The sequence below is a fragment of the Vespa velutina genome, chromosome 2 (genome assembly GCF_912470025.1).
Source record: "Vespa velutina chromosome 2, iVesVel2.1, whole genome shotgun sequence".
Lineage (NCBI taxonomy): Eukaryota > Metazoa > Arthropoda > Insecta > Hymenoptera > Vespidae > Vespa > Vespa velutina.
The window spans coordinates 7647101-7673455 of NC_062189.1; the positions used below are offsets into that span (position 1 = coordinate 7647101).

The following is a 26355-nucleotide window of genomic DNA, read 5'->3' on the forward strand; positions in this document are numbered from 1 at the left end:
CATTTTCTTTCGGATTCTTTTTTCTCTTTTTTTTCTCTCTTTTTTTCATTATTATTATCACTTCTATTTTCCTTATATCCTTCTTCCTTTTACTTTTATTTATTTATTTATTTATGTTTACTTTTATTTATTTATTTACTTATTTATTTATTTTTCTTCTCCTCCTCCTCCTCCTCCTTCTTTTTCTTTTCCTTATTCTTTTTTCTTTTTCTTTAGAGACAATTAGCGAGTGTATGGTTCCTATTTGACGGGCGTATTCTTTTCTTTTTCATCGGCAAAATGAAAAACCAAAAAGGCCCTTTTTTTACTTAAAGTCTAGGCGAGATAGAGATAAACAACTAAAGGCGAAAGTGGACGTTACAAAGTCGCGAATCAATTGACCTCAATCCGTTTAATCTGAAAAGCGAGACGGAGATAAAGAATTCATTCAATCAATCAATTAATTAATTAATTAATTAATTAATCATCGCTCGTCGATTTCTTCGGATTTCCTTTTTTCTTTTTTTTCCCCTTTTAATAAAAATCTGAAGAACACGGATATACTTTCTTCTTTTTCTTTTTCATCATTATTTTTATTTTTTACATACAAGCAAAACGGAAAAATAAAATTAAATACGAAAAGACGATTAGGTTTCGAAGATTTCGACAAAAAATGTCATCGAAATATTATTACGTATTACTCGTTTGTTATGATAAAAAATAATCGATCAGGAAGAAAGGGATGAAAGAAAACAAAAAATATCAACGAGAAAAAAAGAATAATAATAATAATAATAATAATAATAATAATAATAATAATAATAATAATAATAATAATATTAATAATAATAATAGTAATAGTAGTAGTAATAATAGTAATAGTAGTAGTAGTAATAGTAGTAGTAGTAGTAGTAATAGTAATAATAATAATAATAATAATAATAATAATAATAATAATAATAATAATAGTAATAGTAATAATAATAAAAACGGAATAGAGATAGAGAGATTGATAGATAGAGAGGGAGAGAGAGAAAACAAAATAATTTAGTATAATATATCGAATGCAAACGAATGCGTTATTTTTTGTTTGTTTGTACACATAAAAATGGGTGGTACTCCTTTAGTCGTACGTGATTTGTTTTTTCTTTACTAATAACGTAGTATACATATATATACACATATATATATGCATATGTATATATATATATATACTATATGTGTATATATACATATATACACACACAACATTTACATAATATACAAGAAATCCCACGCGCTCGTTAGTCCGAAATTGTATTCAGGAGGACGTTGTTTGATTACGAGCAAAAAGTAGAAATATTATATCAAAGGAAAAAATTCGATAAATCGTTCGTGTTTTTTATTTCACGAATGAACCAACCAAAATTTCGTACGTATTTCACTTTTTTCCAACTTGGTGTGTTGTTTAAGAATCAAACGCAACATACATATGTATGTATATATATATATATATAATGTATATATATATATAATTATACGATTTTTTCGTTTGTTTTTTCTGTTTTTTTTTCTGTTTTTTTTTTCTTTTTTATTTTTTTGTTTTCTTAATAAAAAGTTGTATAATACTCATGCGCATCCTGTATGTGGATGTGTTCGTATGCGTGTATGCGTGTATGTGTGTTTTATGTGTATACCTTTCGTACGCGCTTCTTAGCGCGTACACAATAAAAAAGGCATTTAATACAGGAAACGACAATTAAAAAGGAAGGCGATTGTCAGCCAAAATACAAATACAAATACAAATATAATATATATGAGCAGGAATTAGCTCGCCCCTTCTCCCATCGCGCTGGGTAAACGGCACAAAATTCTTGTAGATTTTGAATGAAGAAAGACAGAGACAGAGAGAAAGATAAAGAGAAAAATAGATAGATAGATAGATAGATAGATAGATAGATAGATAGATAGATAGATAGATAGATAGATAGATAGAAAGAGAGAGGAGAGAGAGAGAGAGAGAGAGAGAGAAAGAGAAAAAGGGATATAACTAAAAAAATTTACTTATGGCCCGAAACGCGATATTCGTTATCTCCATAATATTCGTATATATACATGTCTGCGTTGCACGTTCTGTATGTATATGTATGTGTATGTATGTGTATGTATGTGTATGTCTGTGTATTTGTATATGTTTCATTTGTATGTGTATCTTTGTATGTGTGCAAAGAACCGGCGCCAGCGTACAATTTGCCAAAGACTTCTTCTCAAGACCAATTTCTGTAAAGACCAAACGAACAAACCTAATGAACGAACGAACGAACGAACGGACGAATGAACGAACGATCGATCGATCACAATACCTTATACAGTGGTAGAAAAAAAAAAAAAGAGAGATAGTTAAACAATATTGTAAACGCCAAATCGTCCACTTTCCCTGACAAACAACGTAATGCTGCTTTTCATGGGAACCCAATTCGTACAACATCGACAATGCGTCTTTGGCTCTAGTCGTTTTTTTGTTGGCTCGCATATTTAACCAACGTTTAAACACCGTTACCAAAACTATTCGGTGAACCTTCACGGTTTCACCATTAACACCCTCCTTTTTAATGGGAGGGCGAAAAATTGGAGCCACGGTCAAAATTCTCGAAACTCTCTTTAAGTTTCCCTTTCCTTCTTGACCTTAAGCCCTGAACCAGTAGTATCTTCACCAAGAATGGTTGCTATCTCTCCTTGCATAAACGCCCACGGTACTTGGCTGTTTGCCAACGGACACTTCTCTCCACTCGGACAGTAAACCTACAAATTAATAACAGAATTAATATCTATGGTAATCCAATTTGAGATCATCCCACTGATCGACGATATAATCCGAAGAAAATTTATCTCGTTCTAAATTTTTTCCACATCTTTTTACGACAAATGCATATTCGGTCAATTATCAAAACTAATAGTTTTGTAAATATTATATACAAATGAAATGTATTATTTAAAAATTTTGCGAAGAGTTCGCAAATTTATGATGATTTACAAGTAATAATTTTTTTTAATGAAATAGTCAAAAACTATTATAACAGCGTTTTTTTTTTTTTTTTTTTTTTAATGAAATAATCATATGAAAAAAGATTACCAAAAAAAAGCTACAGAGACGTCTACCTTCTCAAATAATATTATAATATTAATTGATTAGAATAAGAAGAAAAAGCGGAGAGAAAAAAGAAACCATAGTTACCTCAGAACCAGCACCCTGTCTCTTTATGCTATCTCGACTGCAAGGGAAACAAAATTTGTGATGGGGAACGCTTGGACACTGAACAAAGTGCGTGTCTTCGAGACGTTCTTGACAAAGAGTGCATTTTAAGGTTGGTGCTGATACAGGCTCGGCACCTGCTGATTGTGCCACTGCACCTTCAGACGACGTCGTTACCGTCGTCGAAGATACGTGCCTGGAACAGCTAGATCTTCTGCCCGACGTTCCTGAGAGAAAATTGACTTTCCGTCATTCTCATCTTATTCGTCCAAGAGATAATGCATCATTATATATATATATATAAAGTGTTACAATATTTAAAAATAATTTTGTTTTACATAATGGGATATGATTTTGAAAATGAAATGAATACAAATTCATTCAACAATGATATAAATTTATTCGCATTGTCAAAATATTTTATTGAACTTAATAAAATTTGATAAAAAACAATTTGTAACACTTTATACATAGACCATCTTAGGATTAGCTTAGGAATTTACCTGAACCATTAGGACTGTGCTGAGAACCTCTGGAAGCGCTACGTTGTTGAACGTTGGTAGCTGTAGTTGGTGGGCTTCTGCTCGTGGGACTTGGATTGTTTGGTGGCTGAGGTACGGGTTCTGGAGACGTCAGATTGTCGGCAACAGACATCAAGGCGGCCATCGGTGAAGGTCCGTTCGTCGATCCCTACAAAAGTAAACCGCGACTTTGATAAGATCAGACATATTCTTAAGAGATTTTCTTTTCTCAATGTTCATACGTAAAATCATTTATTTTAAGACTTTTTACCTGATGATGATTATTTTGTGGATTATCGTTAGGACTTTCTTGCGTTGGTGGAGGTGGCGGCGGAGGACTCGTTCTAGGACGAAGAGGAGATCCTCCGCCATTTGCTGCTACGTTTGCAGGTGCCAACGGAATGGACGAGCCAACGTAAGCAACTGTAAATCATATATATATATATATATTAAATATATATATATACTATATATATCATCTATATAATAAAGTCAAAGTAACAGTGAATTAAATTGCATGTCTTCTTATACAATTACTTAGACAACCATTTTCTTATAAAAAAAAAAAAAAAGAATAATATAATAATAATAAAGAAATACAAATATAAAACAGTACAAGAACATTTAACAGTACAAATCAGATAGAAATACGATTATTATTTCATCAAGCGTTACACACTGGATCGGTGACTATTAATAAAACTAATTAATTCCTACGCGAGTTCATTTTAACATTCACTTTCTCATAGGACTTCATCATTAAAACTCTCGATCGAATAATATCGATTTCATTGTGTGATACCCACTCGAAATGTGGAACGTAGATAAATGCATACGTTAAGTAAGGTCAGCGAAACGCTAATAATTTGTTCCTATCTATTTCTTATATCTTTAACGGCAATACTAATTATGTTAAAAGCATCGTAAAAAATAAAAAACAAAGAAAAGAAAAGAAGGAAAAGAAAAAGAAGAGAAAGAACATTTCAAGATTAATTTTAAAAATATTACATAGAACGTATAAAAAATCTAACAATAATAATTCAAACAAATATAATGCAAATTTATAAAAAGGATTTGCGGTGATTTGTAGAAGTAAAAAAAGAGGAAAAGAAAAAGAAAGAAAAAAATAAAATAAGAGAAAATAAAAAAAAGAAAAAAAAGCAGAAGAAAAAGGAAAAAAAAAGAAAATATATATATATATATATATACAAAAAAAATATATAGAAAAGATTTGCGGGATTAGAAACGATCATTGTGGAATAACAGGAGCGCCTCATGAAGCATAAAGAAGACGTGTGACTAGTACTTTTCCATGACGACTTCGATAGGAAGGATGGAGAAGACGTTAGGAGAGGGAGAGATCAGTAGAAAGAGAGAGAGAGAGAGAGTCACCCGATTCTCTCTCTCTGTCTCTCTCTCTCTCTTTTTTTACTGCCTATCAATCTATCTATCTATATCTCCCTTTACAATTCTTACGTAGAAACGAAGATTCAACCGAGTGGAAGATGCGAAAGATCAACGATGCTATTACGAGAGGAAAAGGAGGAATAGTAACAGATAAGAGAGAGATAAAGAAAGAGAGACGAAGTAAAGAGGAAAAAGCGCGTGCGTATCTCATTAAGTGTGTGTTGTGTATAAATACATACATCGTATATATACACACATACATAAGATCGCATCACGCACGTAGGCGTCGAAGGCTTAGTCACGCTCGACGCGAAGAGCGTCGGTTGCGTCGCCACCGTCGTCCTCGTTCCTCTCCCTCGATTCCCTCCTCCCTTACTCCTACTCCTAGGTGCCGTTCTCGTTATCCTACTTGTCGTCGTCGTCGTCGACGTCGACGCAGTCATCGCCGGCGATATTCGAACGAATGAACGGATTATCGGTGGTGTAGTAGCGGCCTTGTTTCGAAAGTACATTCCCACCACGGGACGTGAAGGGACGTACGACTGCACCCCTTCCCTCAATTCGCCCCACCTCCTTCACTCTAATCGTACGCTCCTGCTGCTCTGGCTGCTCTTGCCACGCACGCACGGACGCACGCACGCACGCACTCATGCATGCATGCATGCATGCATGCATGCACGCACGCACGCACGCAACTGCTTACAACGTCCCAACCATGATGACGTAGAGGGCACGAGAAGCAACATCGTTAAGTGTCTCTCAACCTCTTCTCTCTTTCTCCCTGGCTCTTTTTTTATTTTTATTTTCATTTTTATTTAATATGTGTGTGTGTGTGTGTGTGTATTACGATCGATCTAATAAACTTTTTAAAATATTAAAATGTTGAACAATTTATATATATATATTTTTTTTTTATTTTGTTTATTTATCTCGGAAATTGGTATTAAGTATTAATTAGGCAGAAATGTTTTATTCGACTTTAAACAATGCAATATACTAATATACGTGTCTGTATTGTCAGAGAAAGAGAGAGAGAGAGAGAGAGAAAATCTTTTCGATCTTAAAGATACTCTCACGTTCCATGTTTATTTCCAGATCACGATCTTCGCCAGCTGGTGATCTATTTTAATCGATAGGACGTGTATTCATGTATGTATATATATATGTATGTATGTATGTGCATACGTAGATACAAATTCTATCCTTCGAACTAGAAATTATAATTTCCAAATAGTAAATAAGAATGTTTGTGGATCAAGATAAAGGCATTAACCGTTAGTTCCCTTCAATCGTGTATAATCTGTGACATTTAGAAGAAAGAAGTTAAAGGGATCAGAGTATTTTCATGCTAACACTAATGTGGGTAGTATTGTGTCACAAGGATATATATACGATTTTAAAAGGCACTAACAGAGAGAAAGGTCGATTATGAGCTATATAACGGAACTTCCTCTCCTTTACATGTATTTAATATTACATATAATATATATATATATATTCATTATAGTTACATATTATATGTAATAATCTATATCACACACAAACACACACATCGATAACTTTTTATAAGTCAAACTTTTCTAAAAGTCATAGCTCTCAAATTGTCCTTCTGATTGCCAAATGTCAAAATATATTTCAAATAAAAAAGGAAAAAGTAAAAACAATAATAAATAATAATAATAATAATAATAATAATAATAATAATAATAAATAATAATAATAATAATAATAATAATAATAATAATAATTGTATCACTGATTTTCAAAAATTAATTTTAAAAAGAAAAAGAATTCTTTTCCTCTTTTCCCATTTTATTTTATTTATCTTTTTTTTTTTTTTGTGAAAGCAGATTGCATACTAGCCGGAAGTGAGACTAAGTACAAGGTTGTTAAATTTTCGGTCCACAGGAAGGAAACGAAGCACCGTTTTTTCTTTGCTTTCGCGCGCGCGTCAATGAGTCCGAGGCTCCCTCCGCGATTACTACGGCCCGTTTCGGTTTTGTTCGGCTATACTCGGTTTGTTTCGACTCCGCTGGACGCACTACGAAACGAGCGCAAGAAAAGGAGGCCGCATTACAGTTATCCCAACTCAGGAGGAGACCGGCAAAATATCAGGGTATACGAGAGAGAGAGAGAGAGAGAGAGAGAGAGAGAGAGAGAGAGAGAGAGAGAGAGAGAGAGCGAGCGAGATGTGGAGCTGTTTCTGGCGCGTCCTCTACTACCACACAACTACTTACTACCCTACACGTATTGCCGTCAAATGTATTTTCCATCATCGCTAAGCACGAAATATTGTATTCGAAAAATGTTGACTCTGGGTTTCAAAAATGCATTCCCCTCCCTCTTTCTCTATTCGATATATTATTTACCAGAATTTTATTGTTTTTCGATATTGAGGAAGATAAGAAAGAAAAAAAAAAAACAAAGAAATAATTTGAGAAACTTTTTTTAACAAAACAAAAAAATTCATTTCTGTACCATTGGTTAAAAAAGAAAGAGAGAGAAAAAAAAAAGAAATTATTTGACATAAAAATTATTATAACATTATCGTAAGACAAAAGAGACAAAAACAGAGTAATCTTGAAATCCTTGATGAATTGAGCGGATGATTACGAACTGATAAAGATAATAAAGTTGCAACCTGATAAAAGTTAATTCGATATATCGGCGTCGAAGGGTTGTCATTTCGTTCACGCAATCTGTCGTGTATATATGTGTGTATGTGTGTGTGTGTGTGTGTGTTATAAGTGTATGTATGTATACATAATATATTCCGTGGCCAAAAAGATTCGTATATCGAGCGAGACACCGGTCTCATTCATTGGTTCTAAATATACATCGTGACGTCACCCTATTGGACGTCACAACACGAAGTGAGAAAGAGAGAGAAAGACAGAAAGAGAAAGAGAATACTCGGTGTATCTTTTACGGTCGTCCTATCACGTGCTCGACGTACGCCTCTTTTATACGCGTTTGGACGACTGCCGCATATGTACAACACTACGAAGCGATGAAGACGATACGAAGACGAAGACAACTAAAACGAAGACAACAATTAAAATGAAGATTGTTAAAACGTAGATGATGATGACGATGAAGAAGATAACGACTAAGACAACAACAAAGGACGATGATAACATGAAGACGAAGATGGTTAAGAGTTCCGATGAAAGAGAGGGAAGAGGGAAATGAAATTAAAGAAGGAGTAAGGGGAAGTATAAATACGAAAGAGAGATAGAGAGAGAGAGAGAGAGAGAGAGCACGCACGCACACGAGGGACTTTTAGAACGATTCCTCTGAGAATTCTCTCCTCTAGTAGCAGCAGCAGCAGCAGCAGCAACAGCAGCACACGCGTGTCTCTCGACATACTTGCGTTCTATGTAGTTATTATTTCTCTCTTTCTTCTACGTAGCATATGGCCATGTCGAGAGGTCCCAGGTATATCACATACATATATACATACATATACATACACACACCATATATACATATATATATACCATAAAATTCTAAAAATAGAATCGTCGGTCTTGATAAGATTTCTATAATACGTCATTAAAGAAGCATTTGAAAATAAGATAGCGCAACAAGAGGTAGGTGGAGAGTTGGGCAGGAAATTTTAAAAAGGGAGCGAAGAAGATACGAGGACGAACGAGAGAAAAAAGTAATGGTCGTAAAGTACGAACAAAAGATTGTAATAAGAAAGAGAGTAATAGTAATAGTAATAGTAATAGTAATAGTGGTAGTAGTAGTGGAGTAGTAGTAATAATAGTAGTATTTAGTTAGCTATCTAAGTAGAGAGAGGTGGCGGATGGGGGAAAAGATTGGTGAGGAGAGAGAGAGAGAGAGAGAGAGAGAGAGAGAGAGAGAGAGAGAGAGAGAAAGAGAGAGGATAGGCGCGAGGACGTTGACAGGGAGACTCACCATTGGCCTTGAACGTGGTCGCGGTTTCAAAGCTCGGCGCCCTAACAGGGTGTTTCTCCTTGTTTCTATCGTGAACGTAGCTAACGGCCAAACTGACGGCGGGCAAAGAGTCGCCCCTCGTTAGAGGCGGCCTTACCGGATGTTGATCCTCCAACGATAACCTTTTTTCCGTGTGTTCGTCCTCATCTATCGCCGATATGCCACGCTTCAATTGCGACATACCTCTGTTATGACCTAGGCTCACGTGATGGGCGACAGCGGCAAGGTGGGCGTTAGGAATTCTAACGTTGTTCCCTCTCAATCCATTACCGAGATCATGACCGTCCTCGTGTTGTCTTGATATTTGTTGTCTAGTATTACCGGAATTGAATTCCGTTATAGAGTTCCTGTGATGCAACTGGGAGTAACTTGCGGCAATATTGTGATGCCTCGAGTGTGTCTGACCGGCGTTCTGTATCGATAGAACGTCCAAATTCGGCCCACCATTGTGTTCCGTATGACCGGCCGATCTATAACCCTTAGACGCGGACGGCCTGGCATCTTGGAAACCATGAGCCTTTTTCAATTGTTTTGCCGATTCTAATACTAAATCTATTCTGTCGGCTCCCTCGTAATTAACGCATCCACGGCATACCGGCTCGGAAAAGTCCATGATCATTGCCCAGGGCATTCTGGGTAGGTCGCACAAGTAACACTGCGTTCTCTTTCCCATCATTTTGACGACTTTTCGATATATCCAGCGATATCGAAAACTCGTGCCACAATGAGCAACCGAGCAAGCGAGCGAGCGAGAGAGAGACAGACAACACACACGCACACAGCACACTCCTCTCCCTCCTTTTATTTTTCCTATCACTACTCACATCCACTTTTCGCTTTCCTTTTCACTCCTCCGTCTTTTTCTCTTCTCTTCTCTTTTTTTCTTTATCTCTCTCTTCCTCTCGCTCCTTCCTTCCTTCCTTCCTTATTTCTTTCTTTCTTTCTCTCTTTATCTCTCTCTTCCTCTGTTTCTCTGTCCTTCTGTTATAATATAAGTCTTACTAGGTTTTCCTCTAGTCTTCGACGAACTCTGGTCGGATACAATTTTCTTGTTGAACACGTTAAGTAAGTAACTCACAGAAAACCGTATCTAGAGCATGACCCGTTCTATACGTTAGAAGGGAGCAGCGAACACGAAGAACCCTCTTTACGCGCACACTACGCACTCGCGAAAGGATTCCACCTCTGTTCGAGAAGGAACTCCCACGGAAACGTCACTTCGATCTCTCTCCCTCCCACTCCAAACGGCTCGATCTCTCTCCTCTCTCTCTCTCTCTTTTTCTCTTTCCTTTTCTCCTGGCTGCTCTCTTTGTTCTCTTCTCCTTTCGAGCGTGGATCACTAGCCGTTGTGGAGAATCGGTGGCACGAAGAACGCGACGAATACTGCCCGATTGTCGACAGTAAGTAAGAAAAAAATTACTATCAAAACCAGTAAAGACAGGGTGGGGGAAGTTGTTTCTTTTTTTTTTTTCTATCTCTCTTTCACGAACACAAACCGCCAAAAATTAATGGCGGAATAAGAGAGAGAGAGAGAGAGAGAGAGAGGAGATAATGACGACGATGACGATGACGATGACGATGACGAGCTCGCGAAGCAGAAGAAAAAGTGATCTTCCACTAGGGAAAAAAGAGAAAAAACAAACAAAAAAAATAGCAAAAGGAACGTGCGAAGAGGGGGGAGGGAAGAGAGAACAATGAAAACACAGACCAACGGAGAGTAGCAATACGTGGTTATAACACGAGTTTGCGAACAGAGCGAGCGAGCGAGCGCGCGCGCGCGGGCGCGGGCGGATAGTACGTGCGTAGACCGCGTCGCACACCGATTGCTATGTTGCCTAGTGCTTCTGTATACTGGGCACTACTACTACTACTACTACTCCTACTGATCTGCTGGTGTAGTAGTGGTACTCCTAGTGCTTCTGCTTCTGCCGCTGGTGCTACTACACGCCGACAACGACGACGAGACGAACGGAGACGAACGCTCGAGAATGCGGCGGTAAAGCGGAGCTACGGGTGTCGCTTCCTCCGAACAATCCCCGCTCCCTTCGTCACCCCTACCACCACGCGTCGCCGACGCTGTCGTGCGCTGCGCACGCTCTCTGTCTTCCTCTTCTCCTACTCCTCACTACTGCCACTGTCACCTCCCCCACTACCACCGCTGCCGCCGGCGCACAGTTACCGCCGTCGCCGTCGTCGTCGCCACTACTATCCTCTTCTTCTTTCGCTCACTCGACGCGCGCAGCTACACGAGAGAGTGAGTCCGTTTGCGAATCGCGCTAGCGATTCTTTTCACCGTTTCTAACCCCTGCTCGCCTCACCCCCTCTTTCCCTTCCCTTCCACCACTCCACCACTCTTCTCTTTTCTTCTCTGCTCTCCTCAGTTCGTTCCCTTGAGCATGCGCGCGGCTCCCCTCTTCTCCTTGTTAAACTCGTGGAACGTTCGCGCTTAACCGGCGACCCACCTCGTCGGACCGGTCCACGACTCGACGACGACGACACGACGACGCAACGAAACGAGACGAGACGGACGCGATGAGACACGACACGACGCAAAACGCGACGCTACGCGAGTACGACGCGCTCTCCGCCAATCGGGCGCTATGGCGTCACATTCTGTGACGTCATAATCGCAAAGAGGCGCAGGCGCGCCAGCAAGCGCCCTAGGCTGACACGTAGCCGGCACCACACACGACCGGGATACGAAGGATGCGATGCGATGCGACGCTATGCTATGCTATGCTATGCTATGTTATGCTTTGCTATGCTTTGCTATGCTATGCTATGCTATGCTATGCTATGCTATGCTATGCTATACTATGTTATGCTATACTATGTTATGCTATACTATGCTATACTATGCTATGCTATGCTATGCTATGCTATGCTATGCTATGCTATATTATGCTATGCTGCGCCGTGCTATGCTTATTGCTGCTGTTGATAATGTAGAGAGAGAAAAAGAGAGAGAGAGAGATAGAAAGAGGGGTTACAAGAAACGACGCGATATACAATAATGCGCATGCGCATTTCCTCACCAGACTTCTTTTCGAGAGAAGAGGTCTTTTACACGCTCGAGAAAAACTCCTAAAATCCATCGGTTATTACTTTTTCCTTTGAGTCTTTGACGACTTTCTCTTTCTCTCTCTCTCTCTCTCTCTCTCTCTCTCTCTCTCTCTCTCTCTTATTCTCTCTCTCTCTTATTCTCTCTCTCTCTCTCTCTCTCTCTCTATCTCTTTCTCTTTCTCTCTCTGCTTTATTTATTCTTTTGGATTGTAATAAATTTGTATATATATATATAATATTCTGTTAGCTTGCAAAACGTAATATACGTCGATTCATCCAGATAATAGACACGAACGAACGAAACCTTATATATTTATTTTTCCTTGAGATAATCTCTCATTCTTATTTTCTTTCTCTTTTTCTCTGTTATAAACAACACTGATTAGTATCATCATTCTGATTACATTCACGAGTGGCGCGATCGTTTATTTGCTTTTTTTTTCCTTCGTCGATAAGAAGAACGAGATAGATAACGATCAATGGAGATTGGAACTTCGTTGTGATAGAATGCATTCATCAGACCACGCGTTATCATTTTCTATGCTATTGCAAACCTTATGAGTTGAGAATTCTCGAAATTATGCAATTGCGCATTTTTCGTTTTTTTTCTTTTTTGTCACAATACACACACATATATACATATATATATATATATATATATATATATATATATATACATAAATATGTACATATCATATATATCATACAAATAATATATACATATACAAATTGAATGTCTCTCTCTCTCTCTCTCTCTCTCTCTCTTTCTCTCTCTCTCTCTTCTCAAGTATATAAATGATCCTTTCCGGAAGGAATATTCCACGAAATATGTATAAATGTCCGTCATCGGTTCGTTTTGAATGACATCACCCTCTGTATGTGACATCATAACGTAGAACAAGTTAGCAATATATGAAAATTTCCTCGTCGAAGACGTGCTATTGCTATTACCGCCGCTCTCTCTCGTTCGCAGCGATACGGTATCGCGCGTAAGGAAGAAACTTTGCTGGCAGCTGTATACTGTTTAGAATCGAAGAGAAGAAAAAGAAGTAGAAGAGAAGAAGGAGAAGGAAGAGGAGAAGGAGGCCGATAATATCCCTCTCGAACGCCTCTCTTCCTGTCCCCCTCTGACCCTTCTCTCAATCCATTGCTGCTACCTCATCCCTCCCCCTACCTCTTTCTTACTCGTTTCGTGACGACGTAAATAAACGAAGGATCGTTCGACGTCGACATGTGTTTTTATCCTCTCGTTCCTTACACACACGCACATATTAACACAGAGAAAGACATACGTATATGTATGTACACGCGGTTTTATTTATCATAATATTAGAGCTGCTAAAAGCGAAGATCGCAACTAAAGAAAGGAGAGGAAGAGAGAGAGAGAGAGAGAGAGAGAAAGAGAGATCTAGGGAGCTACTACTCGCGCTTCTTACATAGTCCATTTTCATGGTTATCGCAAGAGTTAGCAAGAAAGAGTATAACTTAATCGCACGGGGACGCTTATCTTCAGAAGACTCGAAACGAGTTGTGATAAACGAGAGAGGCCGAAGGCTGAATCAACGTCGAAATCGCGTTTCGAACCGTATAAAAGCCGTATGTACTTACGTACATACATATACACATACACAAATACACACGGTCGCCCGTCGAACCGATCGATAATTTTGGTTTGACCTCTGGATAACTCGAGCACGTGCGAGATATTGGATTCGCTTTGAGAGGAGGAAACAACAGTGGCAGAGCCGATTTTAAACGCGGATCAACGTGCCAACACAATTTTCTTGCCTTTTCTCTATCGAGAGAGAAAAAGAGAGAGAGAGATTCCTGATAGTCTCTAGTTTCATACAACCCACCTCCATGCCTCGCACCTCTCACGCATTCTTTCTTCTCCCTTTCCTAGAAAATTCTTATCGTCATTTTACGCTTTTACTTTTACCTACCTTTGTCCACCCTCTACAACTTTACCACCATTTTTTATCAACCCATCTTTACCACCCTATTCTATTTCGCTATTTCTTTCTTTTCATCTTTCTCTTGAAAATGTCCGATGAACCAACCTGTTACGCATAGTATCAAAAAGTAACATTACTTCTCCCATTTTTTTTTATAATATGGTGAAATGATGATGTGTAATAATATTATGAATTTTGCGAATATGCATATACGGAATCGTACCAACCACCAACCAACCCAACCCACCCCATCCCGCTTCATCTTTCCCATTCTCCCCCGCTACCACCCGAGTCGACGAGTTTAGTTGCAGGAAACAACAGAAGCTACTTGTCGAACCGTGTCCCGTCGTAGAGTAAGTTAACTTCTATAGAAGGCACTATATATATGTGTGTGTATACAATATGTATGTATGTACATACGTATGTATATAGCACGTTTCCCATTGCGTGTCACTGGGTCACTACATTTCGCATAGGGGCAGACCAACGATGGGCTGCTGTTTTTTTCTTCTTTTCTTTTCTCTTATATTTTTTTTCCTGTTTTTTTTTCATCCTTTTTTATCAACGTAAATGCATCTCACGGAATGAATTCCTTCCGGTTTCGTCGAGACGGACTAATCGCCAGACGAACGACGAAAATGAATAACTCGTTGTTCGTAAAGTTTGTTTGGGTGATCGATTTAATCGAGAGAGAAAGAGAGAGAGAATGAAAGATCATCCCATCCTATTTTTTCTCTTTTTTTTTCTTTTTTCAATAATATTAACGAAAAACACGAAGATAAATGACATAGAAATCTAAAATGCCGTTGCAAGTATTATGCAGGAAACAAACATCGGTGTTATCTCGTCTTGTGTGACGTAACTCCGTGTAACAGATACGACGCGATTCGAGATAGAGTGAAAAGAAAAACAAAGAAAGAAAAAAAGAAACAAAGAAACACGATTAAAAGAAAAAAAAGAGAGTGGAGTAACATAAGATAACACAGATAAAGATTTTAATCGGTTAGGATCGAGCTCAACCCGAAGAGAGAGCATCGTTTTACCTCCTTTTTCTCTTTTATTGTTTTTTTCTTGTTTTCTTTCTTTTGTTTTGTTTTTCGTACAAGCGTATAGAGTCGAGCTTCAACGTATGAATGTATATACAGTGTGAATGTATATAGTATGAAGTCGAGTCGTACTTCAGGCAAGCCGCCACCGGCTGTCCTTACGTACTCTCGCATGATTCTTAGTGCGTCTCGTGACGTCACCGGCGCAAAACGTGGCAACGTAGCGATAGAAGTACGAGCAGCGTTGCCTGATAGTACGAAGCTTCTGGATTGCGTCGTTCCTAGGTCGTCGTCGTCGCGTCGTTGGTCTATAGTTCGTCAACGATTTCCGTTAAAATCGAACTTTGCTGTTGAGTCTTTCGTAGAGATATTTACTTCTATGTAGATAGATAAAAAGAGATGTATACATACATACATACATACATATATATGATATATATATAATATATATATAGAGAGAGAGAGAGAAAGGAAAAGATACGTAATGCCGTGATTCAGTTGACGGTATCGATTTACTACTCTACTCTACTCTTCTCTCTCTCTCTCTCTCTCTCTCTCCCTCTCTCTCTTTTCTCCCTCTCCTTCCTCCGACGTTCGAAGCGATGACGAACCACAAGCAATGTCGTAGAGTGTAGTAGAAACAAGTAAGAAGGAGAAGAGAGATGTGGATAGAGACGATGGCAAAGAAGCAGAAGCAGCGGCAACGGCAATAGCACAGCAGCAACAGCAGCAGTCTACCCTTGTGTTCGTTTGGTTCTCATGGAAAAGCGCCTCAGGAGACTCCGCGTACCGGGTGGTGGTGGTAGTGGTAGTGGTAGTAGTGGTGTGGTAGTGGTGACGACGACGATGGTAGTAGTGATGGAGGTGGTAGTAGCGGTGGCGCAGGAGGGTGTGGCGGGTAGAGGGAGAGATAATACCGTTCCGTCACGTCACGGTGCAAGCCGGCCGGAGAAAATCAATCCGGTCGTTCACTACTAACCTTCTGGTAGAACCGCGACGACTCGTGCTACTATCACCGTCGAAAACGTCGCCGCTGCTTCAAGGATCTCGACGCGATATTGACCTGGGGTTGCGTTAGGTTATTCCCGCCGAGGTTCTTGTACCTATCGCTCGAATACCATCCCGACGACTCTTCCTTCTCTCTCTCTTTCTCTCTGTCTCTCTCTCTCTCTCTCTCTCTCTCTCTCTCATTCTGAATCTCTCATATATATATATATATATAAAAGCGTGATATATATATATATATATATATCATGCTTTTCTAGCACGAATGCAAAGTCGGATCGTTAGATGTAACGTTGCTAATGAGATTTCCGTTTCGAGTATCAACCCTGTCCCCCTTTGCTCTTGTCCTTGGCCTCGTATCGTCGGTACGAACGGCTAGCGACAAACGCGAGGAGAAAAAGCGCGAAGGATATTATTATTATTATTGTTGTTATTACTATTATTATTATTATTATTATTATTATTATTATTAATATTATTATTATTATTATTATTATTATTATTATTATTATTATTATTATTATTATTATTATCAACATCAATTCCTGTCTGTTAATTCGATTCGTCCGATTTCAAATCTTTCTTTTCTTTGTTTTTCTTTTTTTTTTTGCATTCGTTATTCGTTGCGAAAGCACCGATGACTATCGAGCCAAGTAGAGCGTACGTTCTCTTCCTGTTTCTTTCTACGACCCACGCCTTTCGCCTTTTCGTTTGATCAACGTAGAACTTCGCAAAGATCATCTGCTTGATGAAAATTACTAATTCTTTTTTATTCTTTTTTTTTTTTTTCTTTATTTCTTTTCATACGGCTATTAGATCAACGTAGTTGAGGTTAGTGATTTTGAAAGAGTTTTATGTCGTACGATCGTTCACGTTGATCATCTGCATTGGTGAACTACGTATATATGTATGTAAGTACGTACGTATGTACGTGTATATATATATATATATACATATATTTATGTAGTAAAAAGCACAACGAACGGACGCTCGTCCGACAACGTCGACCTAATTCGGTAGGCAACCTACTAGCAACTACAATACGATGACGTCACGAATACGACGGTCGATCTCCGTAAGCAGTCACGGCTAAAAACGCGACGCGTTGTCGGTCCGATCATACGAGCTGTTGTTACATTGGCGCGCGACAATGGCACGGTGTCGTACGTTACATACGTTACGTTTACGTTATGCGCTCTGCGATGTCACGGCGTGACAATGCAGCGTATCGAGGACGACAACGAAAGGTTTGAGGAGAGGGGAAAGAAAGAGAGAGAGAGAGAGAGAGAGAAAGATAGACATTAATAGTTTTACTCGATAATAGACAATTCTCTCATTATCCTGAATTGAATTATGTTCCTTGAGTATGTATTGTTAAAACAAACCTTTATACACGAATTATTCATTTTGACTTTTACCACGAGGAACAGCCAGAAAAATCCACCACCACCATATCGCCGCCGCCGTCGCAGCGGTTCGCCGCCATCATTCAAGATGGCGTCGTTAAACGTAGCGTCAGGAGAAAACGAAAGTAATATAACAGGCATTGCGCCGCTCGCCGCTCAGCCGCTCGTTGAGATAGTGGCTTCTTGCGTTGTTGCATATCTTCTTTCTAGAGAACGATTCGAAAGGAAACGATAACAAACTGCAATAACGTTCTTTTTCAATCGTCCTGTCTTTTTCCTTTCTTATCTTTCCCTCTTCTTTTCTTATCTTTCGTTCTTTTCTTTATCCGTGACGCTGACCGGAGGAGGGAAGAAGGAATGTTACAACTATGCTGTCATATATTCGACCGAGTTTACAGGTGTGTTTGTAAACAAACGCAAGGGAAAGGGAAAGAAGGCATCAAACGGCATATAGTTTGAGAGAAAAAGAAAAGGATGAGAGAAGGATGGAAAATCGAAGACAGCTCTCGCGCTCCTGTTAGGTTTCACGTGCAAACCAACATCTTGCATGGCGTTTTGGTTAGGTATCACCTCGTTTGTCTCTGGGGGAGAAGAGGGTACGCTCTACAAAACCCTCCTCTTTTACGCTTCGTCGTTCTTTCTGTCGTCGTCGTCGTCGTCGTCGTCGTCTTCGTCTCTTTCTCCCTACCCCCCTTCCCTCCTCTTCTCCTCTCTCCCTTACAGCTTTTCTCATGACTAACGTGACGTCATCTTATAAGCTCGAAAGAGCGACTACACCGGAGAGTAGCGGGAAGGAGAAAAGGCACGCAACGTGGCTCGACCAGTCTCACTCCTTCCCCCTCTCTCTTGCCTGACCTCCTCGTCGAACGCAACCATCCCATCCACACATCAACGATGCACACGCTCGACGACGACGACGACGACGACTCGGCGACGCACAATGACATCGCTCGCGTGTAGCCGTTGGTTCGACGCTCGGCCGGCTGCTGTTCCCCCTCTCTCTCTTTCCGTATGTATCCACCACTCTTCCACTGTCATTCTCCCCGCCATTCGCGAATCGCGCAACGACCGGTTGGTTCCGCGCCGCGTGCAAACTTCGTCTCCCTCGACTCACCACACCTTCTCTCTCTCTCTCTCTCTCTCTCTCCCCCTCCCTCCCTCCCTCTCTCTCTCTCTTTCCCTCACTCTCTTCATTCGAAAAACGTACCTCCTCCATCGGACGACGTTTTTACGCGACTCGCTCCATCTTTCTTTCTCTCATTCCCATTCCGTTCACCCGCACAACGATATAGTCCGTTCTCGCTCTCTCTCTCCTTCTTTTCTTATTCTTCTTTTTCTTACTTTTCTTATACTTCTTCTTCATGTAACAACACATCTTAGGCACGTTTTTCCTCCGCACAGTGAGAAATTGCACAGGGACTCGACAATGATCCAGACGATGCGTTGGAAATAACTTTGTAAACCTTTTCTGGTCCAGTTAATTTTAATTGGTTATATTCAATGATATAAAATAATAACGCATGGGTTCTCGAATATATATATGTATATATATTCGATATCTTTGATATATCTTGTATACTTTTATACGCTAGTATATGCCGTAATCTTAATTATTGCCAACTGTATTTTGCGATCGTAATATTGATCGTTAAAGAAAGAGGTGTATTTATATGAATATTTTTTTTTTTATATTTACCACTTTGCAGTAATAATATCAAAAAGAAGCAACGTTAGTAGAATTGATTGAAATTGGATTTTAATAGACGATGATTGGATTTTAATGAACAATTCTAATAAGAAGTTAAAAATAAAAATATTTTAACAAAATTTTCTATCGTATCGTAATATAGTCTTCTAAGAGGAGACATCGAAGGTTTTCTTTGTTCTTAAGCACAGTGGGCGATATTAAAGGAAGAAGCACCTGACGAAACCAGCCGGGTTGTCGAGCAGACGGCCAGGCATAGGTAGGCTAGCTGGCAGGCAGGCAGCTCGTGTACGTAACGACGTACCTGCGGCAGGTGAATCGAGTCAGGTGCCTCAACAGATGGGTGCCTTTACTCAAGGAAGCGTTATAAAAGCGGTCTATATCATAAATGTGGGTTAGTAGCGATGACTAATCCTCTCAATGATAGTGAAATATTTTATCGTTTTTCTTTTCCTTGTGTGCGCTCGTGCGCGCGCGTGTATAGGTATTTTTGTGCGTGAATACGCGCGTTTTATATAAAAAAAAAACTTAAGTCATATATAAATATAACACAATAAATACAGTACATACAGTACAAATACAATATATATAAAGTACATATGTATATGTATACACATTGTACTTTGTACGTATATGTATATGTATAAATAAATAAATAAGTATATATATCCTTTGAATTACGCCCATTTTTTCGACAAATCAATTTTATAAGAATTCATTGAATATTCAACTATTCGAATATCGGAGCATATTCGATTTTAATAATAAATGAAGTTTGAGGAACGATGAAAGAATCATGAGAGTCTAAAGCATGAACGACCGATAATAAATTCGTATATTTGAAATTATTCCGTTGTCTTTAAAGGTGTTTACCAAACGCGAATAATATATACTCATTCTTCTTCTAATTCTTTTATTTCTTGAGTCTGTTTTCCTTTCCTTTTCTGTTTTGTTATTGTTTTTCTTTTTTCTTTTTCACAAGGAGAGAGAGAGAGAGAGAGAGAGAGAGAGAGAGAGAGAGAGAGAAAGAGACAGAGACCGAAAGAGAGAGATAGAGAGAAAAAGACACGTGGTACTAGAACACATGTATGCACTAGACCGAATGCATCATGAGTTATGAGTACAAACAAGTATTTGCAGTCACGTGTTAGGAATGGGATAATGAAAACGTGACGCGATTATGCATTCTTCCTGTGCTGTCATTTCTCACTTGCTGGATGAGTGGCTCTCTCTTACTCCCCCCTTCTCTCTACATATAGCGAAACAAAGCTACCGGTCTGTGGGTTCGTCCGTTCGTCTGTCCGTCCATCCGTCTGCCCGTCCGTCTGCCGTTAATCGCGCGTTTATTTGCGACATTATACAACTTCTTTTGTTTTTGTTTTTTTCCTTTTACGAAATATATAATAACAGTTACAGATGGACAGAAATAAATAGATAGATAGATAGATAGATACATAGAGAGAGAGAGGGGAAAGAGAGAGAGAAAGAGAGATGACCAATCACTTGCAATAGGTTTCTATTTTTAAGCTGACTTTTTTTCATGTTTTGCTGACACCTTTTCATGTATCAGAAAAAGTTAATGGTAAGAAGAAACATCACTCAGGAATTAGAATCTCTAAAGTACTGTACTCTCTCTTTCTCTCTGTCTGTCTGTCTCTCTATCTCTTTCCCTTTTGTACACATTAAAGGAGAGTAAATTTCTCGTGCTACTCTTCGCAACGATGCTATTTGCGAAATCATTTCATTCGTACTCTTTCTTTCTTCCCACATCGAGCGGAGCAAGGCTGCGGATTCAAGGTCAACTTCTTCTTCCTTCTTTTCTTTTGCATCTCTTGTAAAAGGTGAATCGTCATTGTCATTGTCACCGTCATCATCATCGTCATCGTCATCGTCATCGTCATCGTCATCGTCATCGTCGTTGTAGTTATTGTCGTCGTCGTTGTTGTCATCGTTGTTGTCGTCGTTGTTGTCGTCGTTGTTGTCGTCGTTGTTGTCGTCGTCGTTGTCTCGTCATCTTTTGTGCGTTTTTAAATGTGTATATCTTTTTATGCGCGCCATATTGTTTCTTACGTTACCTTTTAAAAACAAAGTACCATGAAACGTATTTATTAAGTAGTTGCGTTTCGATTCGTTATAATTCGTTCGCGAAAATAAAGGCAACAATCCGAAAAAATATAACATTTTAACAATCAGAATGCACATCACAGTAAGAATGGAGGTAAGGGGGGATAAGATTAAGATGGAGTTGGAGTTGGAGTTGGGGGTGGTGATAGATGGGAGTTACGATAAAGAGGTAAGAGAACTTGGAAACGCACGGTTATACGTATTATCATCGACAGCTGCGGCCATAAGCTGAAATGTTATTTACTAATGCAGCTGATAGAATATCGCACGTATATTACGTCGATACGGTTTATACACACTATTCCTCCTTCTAGTATGTGTCCATCCATATATTTTATCGGCTTTGACGGGGTGACAGAGGCCAGTGTGAATATTTCGTGAGTGAAATCGTAACTTTTGCTCTTCGTCCTATAAATATTTATGTCATCTTGTAAAAGATCACACGACATTTCTCCATCGTATCGGACCAAAAACGTTTTCTTTCAGTTTCTTTTTTGTGTTCTTCTCTTTATTTTTGTTTTTCTATTCTTTATACTTTTATCTTCGAAAATTTTTCCATTATTATTTATTAAATATTATTATTATTATTATTATTCATTAATTCAATTAATTCGTCTATTATTATTCGTTATACATTATTATTATTATTATTATTATTATTATTATTATTATTATTATTATTATTATTATTATTATTCATTAATTTGATTAATTCGTCCATTATTATTCGTTATACACACACACAAACATACACATATTGCAAAATGGATTTTTTAATAACAAAGAAAAAAAAACAAATAAACAACAAACATTTTGATATTTTGCAAGACATTTTTACGAATATAACAAAATTTACATATATATAAATATAACGTTAACATATAATATATATATATATATATGTATATATATATATATATATGTATATATATATATGTATATATATATACACACATAGATAACGTTATCAATAATATGATAATCGCAAAGGCGAAGCACATTTCGTTGCTTCTTATCTTATTGTGTCAGTTGCAAAGAATTCTTTCGTAAAGTGATTAAAAAAGATAGAAAAAAACAGATACTTAGCAAACAAATTCATAATTTATACTCTTACATATTAAAATATTACGTAATATTTTAATATAAATAATTTTTCAAGTAAATATGCATTAGAAATAAATATAAAAAATAAGTACTATGTTGACTATACGTACATATATGTAGATATATTCATACATAGAGATATCTCTTTTCTAACCTATAAGACGAAGATATAAATATTAATCTCTCGATATCCCTTCTCCCGATCCCGAATCTTCCTCCGTTAAATACATATAATGAAGAAAACATGAAAAGTACATATATATATATATATATATGGGAAAAAAAGAAGAACGTTTGTATTGATCGAGTTTGCTTCCTTAGGAGTAAGAAAAGGAGCAAGAAAGAAAGAAAGAAAGAGAAAGAGAGAGAAATACAACGAAAGATAGTGAGAGTGAGTGAGCGAGCGAGCGAACGAACGAGTGATAGAGAGCGAGAAAGAGTCACGTTGTCTTCGCGTGTCGATAGCGATAATTTTCCCCTCAATCATCGTCGGGAACGAAGACTCAGGAGAGTAAGACCGGGAATGAAGCGACGTCGGGAACGTAACGCGGTGTGGAAAGTGGTCGAGGGGGTGGGTGCGGGGGTAGGGGTCGGAGGCAAGAAGATGGGCAAAGGATACGGTAGAAGGGGGAAGACACTGACGTACCGTTCTACTCTTTCAGATAAGACTCTTTTATCGCGTATCTTGTGATACGAACAAGTATACAACTTGTCTTCTACAAAGATTAAAAATACTGAAAATTTTATATGGTCGCTCTCTCTCTCTCTCCCTCTCTCTAAACGATTTTTATTTTTTTCCGAAGTTAATGTTTGATTAATATAAGTTATACATATATATACTTGTTATACTATATTTTTAATAATATATATTATAATATAACTATATTTATAGATAGTTATAATAAATATTAGTATTAATAAATAGTTTTAATATACTTATGCTATAGTATAATATTATATTATAGATATACATATATAAAGAGTAGGCCAATATTTCGTAGGTTTTTAAAATAAATAAAGGTTTGTAAATTAAATAAAGAATTAGTCTAAAAAATCTAGTAATATCGAGTAATTGATTTTGAAAAACCACTTAAGAAGATTTGATATTTGTACTATATATATATATAGTATATATATATATAGTACCATTTTGTACTATATATATAGTATATTCGACCCATTTTATACTATATATATATATATATATATATATATATATATATATATATATATATGCATACATACAGACTCTATACTATAACGTAGTATAAGGATATAGCATAAATCTCATATTATACAATTTGCAATGTATGCACTTATATAGATAAAAAAAATCAAGAAAGAAAAAAGAAAGAAAGAAAGATCGAGATTGTAGAGATTTTAGTTGAAAAAAAGAAAAAAAAAATAAACAAATAAATAAATAAGTAAAAAGTAAAATAAAAAATAAAAAAAAAGTACATCTTTTGTTTTTGAATTGGCAAAATCAGAGATAGAAAGTCTCTGTGTTATCGTAGAAAATTTAACAGTCGGTGGAGTGGAGTGGAGTGGAGTGGAGTACAGTGGAATGAAGTGGAGTGGAAGGAAGGCAAGGCGCCTTTCTCAAAAGACCCATCGATGGCGATGCACGTCACGTAAGCCCCGTAGTTCCGAGGGCGCCCGAGCACGCCGTGGAATACTGGAATACTAGCGGTGAGAGAATGTGCAGCGAATGCTTCGACGTGAATGAGAACGACGGTATACATCTCACGTTTCTACTACGCGCTACCGTAATGCGTCTTTATCGCTACGTGTACACATATATGTTGCACGTTATCTCTGTGTGTGTATGTACGTGTCCGTGTATGCTCTGCAGAAGCGCGAGCTTGGGCTGCGACGTAAGCTTTTCATGGAAAGCGCAAACAAATGAGAAATTACGTGATATCTTTTTTTTCTTGTACTTGTTATTGTTATTATTATTATTATTATTATTATTATTATTATTATTATTATTAATTTTTTTTTATTTTTTTATTACTTTTCCTTTTTTCTTTTTTCTTTTCCTTTTCGATTTTCAAACGTTAATTTTTCTTCAGGCGCGCGTGCGTACGCGTATGTGTGTATGTATATTAGAGGTTATGTTAAATATCATCGATCATTCGTCATCTTTTAAAATAAAAAGGCATAGTGCATATGTACATACGTATATGAATAGATATAAATGTGAATTACTTTTATTTTGACGCTGATGTCACATAATTTTTTGTAATTTTTAATCGCAACTTACGTTTAGCTTAAAGAAGAATATGTATTTGAAAATTCGAAGCTATTACTTTCTCGAGCCTTTTCACTTTGCAGACACATTTTACGGAAACAGAATTGCTCGTCGGCGCTGCTGCCACCGCCACCACCGCCACCGCCTCCGCCTCCGCCGCTGAGTGTAACTCTTGAATATCGAGAACGCACGGGTTCGCGTTACGTGGCTCGCATTTGTAGACTCCAGTGCGCAGACAGAATTCGAGATTGCCATGTATCCAAGAGGCACCTTTTAATTATTCCTATATTTCTATCTATTCTATTTCCTCCTATTGATTTAATACTCCCAGAAGTGTTTATTTATTTAATTAAAAATTAGACATTATATCATATATATATATATATATATATATATATATATATATATATATATATATATATAATTTCTTTGGAATTATTTATCATACTCGGAATTTATTTTTTCGAATAACAAAACGAAAAAAAGATTTTCGAAGATTCGATAGATAAAAATTGGAAAAAATATCGCGATAAACTTACTTATCGCAATTTCACTTATAGTAATTTATCCAACAAATGAAGTAAAACGAGAAGAAATAATAAAGAGAAAAAAAAGATTGCCTCCTGTGAGGTTTGAACTCACGACCCCTGGTTTACGAGACCAGTGCTCTGCCACTGAGCTAAAGAGGCTGACGATTTCCTTTGTTAATTCAGAATTGATCAGAGTTGCGTCGAATATTTTCATTATTATATAGAATATATTATTTTTACTAATATATAACGCCTATATTTGTCATCATAGTATTATAAAATAATGTTATTTTATTTTTATTAAACGATTGAAAAACAATTTTTACGACGATGCCATTAAACATGTTTATTTCTTAAATATTTATATTAGTTAATAATTAATTCGATCGATCACTCGATTCGAATGATATAATTAGTGTAATGATAGAATAGTATAAATTAGTTCGATTGGACTGAAAGAAAGAACGAATGGTTTTTTAATTTTTTTTCGTTCTTTAGAACTCATTCAAACTTATGATCTTAAAAATAATTCTGTCATGGCAATCTTAGATTTCTTAAGAAATAGTACGTGACGTAAAGCAGATGTCAGTCATCGTGCTTCCTGTTTTACTTGACAATCACAATAAAACCCTACTTTTGAGTTCTCTTTACGATAAAAAAAAAAGGGGGGAAGGGGTCACACGCAAATCTCTTCTCTTTCTCTATGTGACTACGAAAAAGGGAAAGGGACAGATGTTTTGTACCGTCTTAAAGATTTTGGAGGGATCCCTTTTCAGTTCTGAGCTCCGTGCTCTTTGAGACGCAATAAAGGATCCAACGGAACGTATTCTCTCTTTCTCTTCCTCTCTCTCTCTCTCTCTCTCTCTCTCTCTCTCTCTCTCTCTGTTTCTCTTTCTCTCTCTCTCTCTACTGGGACTATTGTACGATTAAGCAGATGTTATACTATGAATGCGCAATGTATAACGTGCAACTCGAACAAAGGAATCGATTTACCTAGGGTTTCACATAGATTTTTGCATTTTCCTCTGCATTGCCTTTCTTGCTATAGATATTTATATGTATGT

The 26355-nt window shown here is 37.5% G+C and overlaps 1 protein-coding gene and 1 non-coding gene across 6 annotated transcripts in view; both read right to left on the reverse strand.

The window, feature by feature from the left end:
- LOC124946743 (probable E3 ubiquitin-protein ligase IRF2BPL) overlaps nt 1–26355 on the reverse strand; it is a 42778-nt gene that overhangs the window by 10007 nt on the left and 6416 nt on the right. Inside the window, exons 1-5 of one of the 5 annotated variants that reach the window (XM_047487915.1) lie at nt 9064–11657; nt 4004–4155; nt 3715–3901; nt 3194–3453; nt 1458–2760 (exon numbers count right to left, since the gene is read on the reverse strand). The exons of 2 other annotated variants lie outside the window; for them this stretch is intronic. In XM_047487915.1, coding sequence (XP_047343871.1) covers nt 2620–2760; nt 3194–3453; nt 3715–3901; nt 4004–4155; nt 9064–9778 — 1455 coding nt within the window. In that variant the 5' untranslated portion in view covers nt 9779–11657 and the 3' untranslated portion in view covers nt 1458–2619. Of the gene's footprint in view, nt 1–1457; nt 2761–3193; nt 3454–3714; nt 3902–4003; nt 4156–9063; nt 11658–26355 lie in introns of those variants that run through there. 2 more of the 5 variants (XM_047487916.1, XM_047487914.1) reach the window with 2 other exon arrangements.
- On the reverse strand, nt 25379–25450 carry Trnat-cgu. The gene has a single exon. It is a non-coding gene; the product is annotated as a tRNA-Thr (tRNA).